Source organism: Eschrichtius robustus, chromosome 5 (assembly GCF_028021215.1).
Source record: "Eschrichtius robustus isolate mEscRob2 chromosome 5, mEscRob2.pri, whole genome shotgun sequence".
In the NCBI taxonomy this organism is placed as follows: domain Eukaryota; kingdom Metazoa; phylum Chordata; class Mammalia; order Artiodactyla; family Eschrichtiidae; genus Eschrichtius; species Eschrichtius robustus.
Genome location: NC_090828.1, coordinates 43,714,280 through 43,726,595, shown reverse-complemented (window position 1 = coordinate 43,726,595; position 12,316 = coordinate 43,714,280). Strand labels below are relative to the sequence as shown.

Below are 12,316 nucleotides of genomic sequence, written 5' to 3'. Positions count from 1 at the left end.
AAGGGATTTCGCATAGGAGCTGTGACTATAAAGCCAGGAGATAGGATCCATACCAACCATACTAGAAACAAGCCTCATTGCTTTATAACTGCATCATACAGGTGGTCTTACGTATGCAGTTTCTCTGAGCAGGGAGCGCTGGGAATTACTACTCTGATCTCTTAGAGGAAAACAAATGCAATATTTTTCCATCAGATCATTTGCCAAGGATCACAGTTTTGGTCACTGTCAGAATGGACTCATACCCAGGTTTTCTAATTCCAAATATGTAGGGCATAAACATATGCCTTAGTTATCTAGGTCAACTAAATAGCTGATTCCCAAAGCCACTTCCAATCCAGGATTTGACCACTCTATTATTTATTGACTCAAACTTGAACACTTGGGCTGCACCGGTTTGTTCTTTTAATCGATTCATCCAGTGAAATGCCAGCTTTAATATAAGAGCAAGGTAATTGATACCATAAAGTAATAGAGCTGTTTTTCACTTGTGATTTTCACATACTGTGTCATGATGTTCAAGACTTACCTCTTATCTTGGAAAATGAGTGATTTTAAGATATTTTATAATAATGGACTGACTAAAGAAATTATAGCAATATAATGCAACCACTTTAAATCATGTTCTCCAAGAGTATTTAAGTTTATGGAAAGCTGTTCATCTCACATTGCTATGTGATAAAAAAAGCAGGTTATGAAACAATGTGTATATATACTTTCAAAGTATAAAAGTCTAGATAAAAGATAAAAGTCTAGAATGATGTGAACCAAAATATTAATAGTCATTTTCTTAGGAGGGTGTTATATGCATTTTCTGTTTTAGTAACAAAATTTCTTATACTGTCTGCAATTTATTGAGCTTTACATGTATAATTAGAGAAACATGAATTTGACTTTATATAAAAATATAAAGGGCAGTTTAAGAGCTTTGTAAAAATAAGACATTATAGGATTATTTCCTAGAAAGATTCTTTTGGAGAAAATATTTCCTACCTCATTTCCTTTGTTTCCAGCACTAGACTTCATTTCCTTTGGTTGCTTTGTAAAAGAAAACAACAGTGTTTAGATGGAGAAGCATTATCAGCTAAACATCAAGTTGGGGTTTTCTTGGCCCATAATTTTGACTTCTAGAACAGTAACCGAGATGTTTTCTAACTCACTGAAACCTGATGTGACATAGCTGCCCGGATTCAACAGAAAGGAGCTTCCTGTTTCATCTCAAGGTATGCCACTTTAGAAACTTTGGTTGAGATAAGGGAGCAAGCTGGCATAAGACTGTGTTTTTCAGTCACATTTTGGAAAGAGGACATCATGCTGGGATGTTTTAGAATCTATTCAGCACTCCTTTGTCCCTGACAAGTATCATCTGAGCTCAGCTGTGATGATTCTCAAAGCCTACGAGATCAAGTCTAACACACAGGCCTGGGGAAATAGACAATGGGGCAGCGTGCCACATGGCACAGAGAGCTACTAAATGCCATGAGAGCAGGAGACACAAAACTGTTCATGACACAGATTACTTAATGGGAAAAAAAAGGACAGAAAAAAATTAGTGTGTACAATCTGATCCCACTTAACAAAAAGAATATATATATACGAATGAAAATGTAAAAATAAGTATGTTATGTCAAGGTGTTGGGATCATAGGTGGTTTTAAATTTTTTCTCTGATTTTCTATATTTACTTTTGTATTAAAAAGTGATTAAAGTGTTATGTAAAAGATAATATACGTGAAAATGCTTAGCAACTAGAAAAGCACCATGAAAACTAAGGTTTTTTTATTTTATATATTATCTCTGCTGGAATAGAGACCCAACACTTTTTGGTTTGTTCCTTGTCCTTCCTTTTCCAAGTGACTCTTTTGGGAGACAGAAGGGCCTCTTACCGCTTCACTTATTAGCAAACATTGGCCATTATTGAAAGTTCCTTGAAAATAGGAATTGAACTTAAGCAAAAAGAGTTCTAGTTATAAGGATGTATATGTCATCACTCCTCATTACATTTTATTGATTTAGCAGTGTCATATAGAGGGATTCAGTTACAAAGAAATGTACTCTTCAGTACTGAAGACCAAACAAAAACAAAATAAAAAATGAAAACCAGCATAAATTTATGTATGCAGATATCTTTCTGTTACCATAAATTTTATCTTTTAGGAAGTAGACCTTTAGAGACTGCTTCAGTGGTGCCCCAACATTCAGGTGAGGTACCTCCCAAATGCTGATAAACCAGATGAGCAACATTTTTGGCAAGACAAGCAGCAGGGTCTTTGGGAATCTAAGAACTATGCAAAGAATTAGAAAGAAAGCAGGAAGAGAACTCTAGGTTAAGAGGAAGTGGTAAAAGCAAGAAGTAACAGGATGAGGCTGGGTCAGAAGCTTTCTAGAAATGCCAAGGCAAACTGTGCAACTCACACCCAGAAACATCATATTTCCTCAGGCTAATCCTCCTAAAATGAAAGAGCCTTTAGCCAGACGTGTCATTACTGGTATCATTTGGGAGATTTAAAAAATGAAACCAGGAATGCCTATCAACTGTAAGACAGATTATCTCTGTAATTATTACCAAAATATTTTAACTAATTAAGACATATACTTAGGTACAACATCACCACTGTTAAGAACTCACACCTTCAGAGTTAAGGTTCAGTGTTCTTTTTACCAGTTAAAATTCTTCAACGATGGCATGTTTTATTTCTCAGTATGGCCCTTAATTCGCATAAGAAACACTAAAGAACAAAACACATTAAATTATAAGGCCTATTAGCTTAAATGTGTCTAATTTGGAGGGGAAAAAAAGCTTGTGTAATTTTACTGCCAGACTCACCAAATGCCGAAATTCTACAGAGAGACTCCCACTGGAAGATTCTTCAATGGACATGGCTTTGACGTGAGTTCCACAAAGCACAAATCTTCGATTGCTAGAGAGAAAATCTTGGCTGTTTACATGGTCTCAGGTAAAATATATTTATGAGAACAGCCGAAAATTCTAAAGTAAATGTCTTACCTTAGAGTTGAAACATTCCTGTAAAACCAAGAAGATTCTTTAAAATGAGTTATTTAATAGATCTAATAACAATTTTTCTATGACACTTTAGGGGATAGTATATAAAATTTCATTTCAAGTCTTTATAGTAAAATTTTTAAAGTAAGTCTTCCTTGGAGTTCTGTTAAATGTTTGAACTTCAAAGTCAAATATTTGAAGTACATTGATATGTAATGTTAGAGAAGTAAATTTAAAAGTTTTAAATTATTCTATAAAATAAGGACAGTTCTTTTTTAAAAGTCTTACATTTTCATGCTTCAAAATGAAATTAGAAACTTACTTGTCAATTGATGCTTTCACCTTTACCTGATAGTTTAGTTCTGGTAATTTTATCAGTAGTCTGGAAAGACACATAAAGAATTAAAGATAAAAATTTTAATGGCTAAAAGCCTTTTTATATTTAAAGATTTAAATATATTTACAGCAAATACATATAAATCAAACTCACATTATTTCCAGTCATATGTTAGTGTGTTTTTAAAATGTCCAATTCCTCTTTACTTTGCCATGTTACTAATATTGACATCAGCCACTTAATATAATACATACCTGGAAAGTGTTTCCATATTGCTTCAGTTGATGTGTGTTGGATAACACATTGGCTAGGTCAGAAATATAGCTATATATTTTGGCTAAAGCCCAAATTTGGGTTAAATGTATAAAAAAAAATTTTGCAAGTCTATTAATGTGGCTCCATTTTATTCTCATATTATAAAAAAATTGTAAGCTTAGTAAGACTAAATATTTTGATAACTGTTTTATGGTAAAATACTGAGAAAGACTAGGACTCTGGTAGAATAAGGAAAATTCCACTTCAAATGCATTTGCAGTCTTTAAAGATACTATATTTAAGTAACAGCAAAAATGTTCATAACTAAAAAAGACCTAACTTCAAACAAACAAATGATCAAAGGTCAGAATAACAATTCCTTTAATTCCTTCTTGTTCAGCCCTCCTTCACTCCTTAGCTTTTCCCAACTCTTCCGAGCTGTACCCTCTGACATACCCTCTCTGCAGGTTCAGTTCAGTTTCAGAGACGTTCATTCAGTCACTCACTCACTCATTCATTTATGCACTCATCCTAAACCTTGTTTATTCACTCAGCATGTATTGAACTCCTCATATAGACCCAGTACAGCCCCAGGCACTGGGAAACTGGCATAGTGAAGATTAGGGAAGGAGCAGAGTAGACATGGCTATACATCAAAGGAAGAAGTCTAGCCAAAGAGCTGGAATATAGAGAATGGTAATAAGCAACTGAATGGCATTAGAGAAATACAATCATAGATAACAGACAGCCCAAACAAAACAAAAATAATGTAGCAAAGGTTCCTTACAAATCCTGCCAGGATTGGTTTCAGGGCTTGGGATATAATAAATGTACGGCTGTTGGTAGTGAGGGGTGAGGAGGTCATATGAAGTAAGACAAGATGTTTTTCCCCTCTGCATTCCTCTCTATCCTATTTCAGGAAGGATCTCATTCACTGTAGGATGCTGATGACAAAAGGGAGTCCCATGTCACTCCCTTCCTTTGAAACAGGAGGATGGAATGCTATGGTAGAGAGGGGTTTTAGGGAAAATCTTGAATACTAAGTAAAGGATCATCTATCAAGACAGTGGAGAACAGTGTACAGAGAAGAAGGATGGGGACCGAACAGTTAGATGGAAGAGAAAGGCAGAACACCTAAGCCAGGGACTAATGGTCTATGCCTCTGGCAATCAGTTCAAACACCACGCCATTCAGGGACCTCTTCCACTCAGAACCCTTTGCTGAGCAGTCCCTACTCATCTTCCCCTTCGTCCCACAGAGCATCTTAGACTGAACATATCATCTATGGGGGTGTCTCAAGGAAAAGTAGCATATATACCATCCTTCTATCCTATTTCCTTTTAGTGTTACAATTTTCTGGGCTATGTAGAGATGTGGGGATGAGGAAGGAACACCTTCTGAAAATCATAAAATTTTAAAAAGGAACCTGGTCTCTGCTTTTTGTTTTTGTTTCTTAAAGTCTTGGTGCAAATTCACACAAAGGAAATGATTAAGAATTTCAAGAAGGGTTTCTGAAATGCAAACGAGAGACAAATGCCTTCCTTTTAAAAATTAAGTTCCTAGGTGATAGATGTCAACTAAACTTATTGTAGTAATCATTTTGCAACTTATGTATGTCAAGTCATTATGCTTAAACTTATACAGTGTTGTATGTCAATTATATCTCGATAAAATGAAACTACACTAAACTTAAAATGGAGTTCCAATAGTGATCTGTGATCAGGGATGCCATCATGGGATCCTAAATAACCATCTATCATGGCATCACCACCTCTAGTACTAGTCTGGAATTTCAGCTTTCCAGAGGTGACCTAGTGATTAGAAATGTAAAGCTTTGGGACTCAGAGATTGAGGCATGATGAAAATCTTTGAAAGTCTGAAGCCAAACTCATTATTTTAAGAGTGTCATTAGGGAAAGCTGTATGCTTTTGTTTGCTCATGCAAATGAAAAGGATCAGATACACAGGTAAAGCGGTAACAACATAATCATTTCTCTTTAAATCAGGTACATAATAAGGATATACTGAAAATCGTGGTGTTGAGATTTTTCATGGACAATCCAGTAAGCTAGTTGCTGGGTGATCACAGGTGAAGAATGTTCCACTATATTTCCTGGATAGGATATTCAAACCCTTCCATAATCTGTCTCCAACCTATCTACTCAATTCTCTGTCTCCCTGCTCCCCATGCTTACAAAACAGACCCAGGAAGTCATTATTTCTATAGTCTCACTCTCCCACAACCCTGCTCTTCCCTCAAGGTCCTTTCTCAGTGACCACAAGGCATTCTCGAGGCTCCCCAGTTTTCTCTCAAGCCAGCCTTTTGAACAATTAATCCCATGTTGTCCGATATTGTGATTTCATACTTTCACGCTAATAACTCTCATGTCCTCATATTCATTGTTCTACTCTTTACAAGCAGGGCTCTCACCTTAACATTTCTGTGGGTATTTACCATAGCTGAGTGCTGGGCATGCAGGAGGTGCTCAGTAAAGAATAGTTGAATGAAAGGCACAATGAGAGAAACTAACCTTAATCACACAGTGGCTATGGCATCATAAATAAGAAATGAGAGAATGTGTTCTGCCTACCTTAGCTTTACAGTAAACTGAATGAGAGTTTTGAGTACCATCGGCCTCTGAGGGTGGGTTGGCATGCATGGCTGTCGTTCAACCACAAACGAGCTGCGTTCAAAGGAAATAAAGCACGTCATTTGAAAACACTGGAAACACTGACAGGCTGAAAACCACAGAGTAACAGGATGCTGTCCTCTTATAAAATCCAAACTTTTTACACTTAGAAGACATTCAAACCCTTGTTAAGCTCAAATCTCTCCAAGACTTCTCATAAATAAATACCAGGAGATGGGAAATACCTAAAGATTGTCCCTAAGTAACAACAGTAAAGAATTCTTAATTGTTACAATTGGGTCAAGAATAAAAGCCCCAGTCTATTTTTATCATACTAAACGTCAAGTAGAAAGTTAATTTCATGCCATTTTTGAGCTAGACATTAGGATTTCTGGTACATACTAGTATTTTTTTTTTCCTTTAGATGAGCTTATAAACATAAACATGTTCTCCACCCTTCATTTCTTGGATATGTACTTGAGAAGAAATCCTTGAAATCGTCTCTTCTAAAAGATGAAAAATGAACTTTGGGTGGGTGATGTGGTGGCTCATGAGAAACCGAGTTAGGTGGTGGGAGAAGTGTTGATGAATAAATAGTGAAGAGTAGAAATGTTTCTGGAACTGCCTGGAGCTTTATTCACTGCACCCTGAGGCTCACTGTTTAACACTTGCCTCCCACTCCTTCACCTGAACACCAAAAGCCCAGCCAGGGTGTCCTCCCAACTCCACAGGACTGAGGCTCCCAGGATGCATTTAAATGGATAACAGTTGACTTACTCCTTTTTTTTTTTTTTAAATTGAAGTATAGTTGATGTACAATGTTGTTTTGGTTTCAGGTGTATAGCAAAGTGTTGACTTACTTCTTAAAAAGGGTGTAGATCAAGAAGGTGACTCTTTCTAGCAGATGTGCTCTTTGCAGTGGGATGGGATCCCCTTCATATGTCATTTTGGTAGACTGCTCCTCTAATTTCTCCAACTGCCTTCTGAGTTGGAACAGACTTTCTGCCAACAGTGTAAAGCTATCGAACAGCAAATGAAAAACGCAGATAGTTTTCCACTTAACAATCCACCATTTTAAGTATTAACCATATTTAGCAAATATTACCAAATAATTATTAAATGAATTAAATTAGTCACTTAATTCCATTAAAGGTTAGTGACAGTTTTTTTTTTTTAAATGTTTGTTTTCCTAACCCAGCTTTTTGCTAAAATGCATGATAGATGTTAACTGTTTTCAATGTTTTAAAATTTTTACCTTCAGTTATAGACAAGAAATCGTTCAGGAAATTTTGTCAACATCTGGAACCAAATCCCTTTTAATTATCCTTTCTAAAAAGTCTGTTAAACACATATATTTTAAAAATATTGCACTCACTGAAGGGCAAAGAGAGCAAATTTAAAACTTTAAAAATACATGATATGAAGAATGTTATGTGTAAGAATACTGAAGAAAAAAACAGTATGACCACCCCCATATATATTTTTTACAGGTCCTAAGTATTAGCCAAAAAATTATCAGTGGATCTTCCTGGAGAAAGGTATCTGCTTATAGAGTTTTACCTTGGATCTTACCTTAGAAACAGAGGTGGTAGCTTGGGCTGGAAGTCTGGGAAAGAGGGAGATTGAAAGGCACACAGAAGGGGCCTCCAACTAAGAGGAGGCAGAAGTCTCATGAGACTTGCTAAGTCCATGTGCCCTGACAGCAGCTCTTTCTACTGAAAGTTTATTCCCCACATAACATTGTAGAAAGAACTGTGAACCCCCTACTGAATTTGGTATGAGCACCATTATCTGCTATGCTCCCTTTGTTGTTTATCTTGTTTTCACAACAACAGAGCACAGTGAGGTTAGAGAATCAAATTATCTCCCCAAGGAAAATCAATAAATTTAAAAAAGAGCCCAGTTACTTTTCTTGAGAAGCAGGCCTGGCAGTGCAGACCTTTCAGTGCAAGTGTGCCCAGGTACTGTGCTTTTTCATTGTATAGGATTGTAACCTTGGGAAGCAATTTTAGATTTCAACTGAAAATTTTCCTTCTTTTTCATTATATTTTCTAATTGTTCTTTCACTCACATAGTTTTCTTTTACATTGATGAAGGGGAAAACCAAAAAACATTTTTTTTAATACAAAGGATAATATCTGTACATAACTGCATGTATGCATGTGTACACAGGCAGGGGATGCCATGTTGTATTAGCCATTTGAGAATTTTTCATTTAAACACAAAAATAAATCACTTTGTTGAAAACACAGAACTAATGTTTAACTCTGACACCTTAAGATACACATTTTAAGAATGAGATATAGTATTTGAAGCCAGTGCTTCTCACGCCCTTCAAGAAAGTGTATTTATTGCTGATTTGAAAAAGTTCATTTGAGTCTTTTAAGATTGATATATTAGATGAGAAAATAAGCAATTCTTATGCATTCTATAGATTTCTATAGATGCTTTATTTTTCTCCCCAAAGGAATGGAAATTAAGAACACTCAGACAATTACATCCATTTGTTTTCAACGGTAGAGTTCCAGCTGCTAATAAGCCATCAATAAGCTGAATGAATTGACATTTGGGTCTAAGCCTGCATTCTCTGGCTAAGCGACACTGTTGTGTACTTCCTGTGGTTTTCACTAGAAACTCAATTCAGTTCGTTTTACCAGTTTTGGAGCTGGTCGAGCCCGTTGTGGAGTGGACCTCCGATGCAGGCGACTTGCTGCCTCCTCTTCCAGTCTTGCAGCTCCTCCACCAGGGTGCTGTTCATTAACAAGTCCGTCTCATTCACTATTTGTGTCATCTTACTGAGGGCTTCCTGAAGACAAAAGTGACTACTGAGAAGAGTCTTATGACACACAACCAAAGCTACTCATAATTTAACCTATAAAATAATTTGTCTGACCTGAGAGATAAAGCCTTGGTTAAAATTTTGACCAAATATTTTACCAAATACTACCTTCTATCTGCCATAGCACTGCCTTTTCAAATAATTATTGCAATTCAATAATGTCATGAGAAAGAAGCATGACCACAGTTAACATTCTCATAATAGCACATAATATTCTCATAATATCATTTACTATAAGTAGGTTGAATTTGTAACTCCTGTGACAATATTAAATCCCGTAGTCATAAAAGCCATATATCTGCTTCTTAAAAAGCCATTTATAAATTGAATTTATATTCTTATAAATATGTTTATGCATTTATTTTTAAATGTACTGACTAGAATTTAAGCCTTTCTGTGTTAGTTTTTAGTACCACTTTATCTGGGTTTGGGGAAGCATAGTGGGAAAATATAACTTTCAAAGGCCTAGGGATTAGAAGATGTGAATTTCTACCCTGGCTTTGCCACAGCTATGTGAATTTGGACAAGCCATTTAACTTTGTTGGGACTTGATCTTCTCATCTATACAGTCAGGTGAATGGACTGAATTATTTCTAAGATTCCTCCTCTCCTTAAAATCTTATTTAAAGTAGAATAAGATGGCATGCATAAAATGTATAGCATAGATTTATTATGCATAAAAGCATTAAGTTTATCTTGGGTTAAATATTTACATGTTTAAAATCTGATATATAACTGTTTAAGTTTATAATTAATTTAGGGTGAAAATAAATTTTACATTTATTTGTGCTTACACAAATTCCTGCACAAAAAGATGAAGCCAAACTTTTAGAAATAAACTATTGATTTCAGTGACTGGTTAAATTTCAATTGCATCTATTTTCAAGGAGAGGTAGAATTGAGAGATATTTCTCCTCTTTTAAAATATTTTATTGAGCCAGAAAATTTTCTTCCTCTCCTGGGGAAGAGGTTAGATTGAACATGTTCAGGTCTCAATGGACTCTCCTGAAATCTACAAAATTATTTAGCACAATGTCATTTTTCAGAATAGAAACTGGGACACTTATTTCTGCAACAAAGTTTTAGTAGTTGTCAAGTAATATTTTAATTATACATGTGCAGTAGAACCCATTCCAGCATATTAAGTATAGCAACTAAAACAGTCATGTCTGAAATAGTGGCAAATAAAAACTGGGTAAAATGTTCACCTTGAAATTAATGGTAGCTACAGTACATGTACCACATAAGCAGGATAAATAGACTCTAGGAGGGTTCTGCTTTGTAAACTTAGGTGAAGAAGCATGGCAAACAGTATGATACTCTTCCTAGAAACACTGCCTTTTATTCATTCAGCATAAATGGAACTGATAAAATCAAAGAGCTTAATTTCAGAGCTTAATCTAGTAGGACTAGATGTAGAAAAAGAAGAAAAATAGGCAAAAGACCAAATTAAAGTTCTTCACTAGCCTTTCTTTTGAAGTCCAGGCTGTTCAGCATTTCCTGCAGAGTCAAAACTTCCTGATTCATTAGGGCGCTGTTCTTGTCACCCTGATCTGTGAAGGAAAAGAGATCAGACTTAGAGTCCTCTCCAAGGCGAAGCTCTCTGTCCTGAAAGCCAAAGCCAGCTGTAAGCAGCCATCCTAAGATCCCATGATGCAAGAGCCTAAATGGGGCCATTAGTGATGAGTTTAGAAGTAAATCCCTGGCTGCCAGGAAGGATTACATCCAAGCATCTTACAGACCTTGAGAGAACACCATTCTTCACACAATGGTCCTTTTGGGGGCAGGGAGAGAGGAGATATACATGTTTTTATAATGGATTCTTTTTTTAAAAAATTTTATTTATTTATTTATTTATTTATTATATTTATTTTTGGCTGTGTTGGGTCTTCGTTTCTGTGCGAGGGCTTTCTCTAGTTGCGGCAAGCGGGGGCCACTCTTCATCGCGGTGCGCGGGCCTCTCACTATCGCGGCCTCTCTTGTTGCGGAGCACAGGCTCCAGACGCGCAGGCTCAGTAGCTGTGGCTCACGGGCTTAGTTGCTCCGCGGCATGTGGGATCTTCCCAGACCTGGGCTCGAACCTGTGTCCCCCGCATTGGCAGGCAGACTCCCAACCACTGCGCCACCAGGGAAGCCCCTATAACGGATTCTTTATTAGATCATCGCTACATTAATAATGACCTTGGTTGGTTGGGATGTGTAAGAAAGAAAAGGGGCCCTTCTCTGTGCCTATGATTAAATCATATTTGACCCCTCCTGATGCCTTTACTCAATCTTCTGGAAGAGTTGCCGTTTTATAGTACATAGTCTCATTAACTAATAAAGACTAAATCCTTTGCTTTCTCTTTTTCTTTGCAAAACAGGCTAGCCTCACAGTAAAACCAGAAGAAGTGGGAAAGAGTTGCAAATTAAGAAAAATCTCTGACTGAACAAAACCCAAAATGATTTATCCCCTTAAATGACAGATGTACAATAAACATCGTATTATTTAATTTGAACTTTATTAGTATATAGTAAGTGACTGCTTATACCAACCGCTTATCTCTATAATAAATGAAGTTTTGGAATGCTGATCTGAATTGTGTTATTGTGAAAAGAGGCCCCTGAACAACACTGTGGCAAAGTCCTAGACAAAATAGCACTGATCTCCAAGAAGTCATTTCTGGTTGTATTAATTCACAAATTCACGAATTCCTAGATCCCATATGTAGCAAAATCCTGCTGATATGGCATTTTATCATTTCAAAACTTCATTAGCTAATACTTTCCAGTCTTCACCAGCAAAGATATAACTTGTTTCCCATGTATCTTTCATTTCCCTTAAAACATTTCCTTTCACTTATAATCAACAAAATATTTGCTGATTTAGTAATAATCATTTTTATTCTTCATAATGCTTATGAAGCACTGTAAGATACTAAAGTAACTCTAATTGTAATATATTAAGTTCAAAATAACTTTACTGTTTTAATGTAAACAGTATGTTTTAATGTATATTCTATTTCATAAAATTCATAGTTCACATATGAAATTTAGGTTGAGGCTGCTTTCAATGAATTGTAATGCTTGATTAAATGTGCAGTTGTTCTAAACCTTTTAAGAATCATGGACCCCTTTGATAAGCTGATGAAACCTGTGTTTGTGTCATTTCTTCCAAAGGAAAAAACATTGTACATACAATTATGAACATATTTAATAACATTTCATGGGAGTCAAGACATCCTGAAGGTGCCAGAAGGACATGTCACATCTC

General features: G+C 36.0%; 1 protein-coding gene across 1 annotated transcript in view; it reads right to left on the bottom strand.

The window, feature by feature from the left end:
- Window positions 1-12,316, bottom strand: part of STAT4 (signal transducer and activator of transcription 4) — a 92,878-nt gene that overhangs the window by 21,136 nt on the left and 59,426 nt on the right. The window contains exons 7-14 of the mRNA XM_068544762.1: window positions 10,531-10,616; window positions 8,879-9,030; window positions 7,085-7,243; window positions 6,186-6,278; window positions 3,326-3,385; window positions 3,007-3,024; window positions 2,827-2,920; window positions 994-1,038 (exon numbers count right to left, since the gene is read on the bottom strand). Of these exons, the coding sequence (XP_068400863.1) occupies window positions 994-1,038; window positions 2,827-2,920; window positions 3,007-3,024; window positions 3,326-3,385; window positions 6,186-6,278; window positions 7,085-7,243; window positions 8,879-9,030; window positions 10,531-10,616 (707 nt within the window). The remainder of the gene's footprint in view (window positions 1-993; window positions 1,039-2,826; window positions 2,921-3,006; window positions 3,025-3,325; window positions 3,386-6,185; window positions 6,279-7,084; window positions 7,244-8,878; window positions 9,031-10,530; window positions 10,617-12,316) is intronic.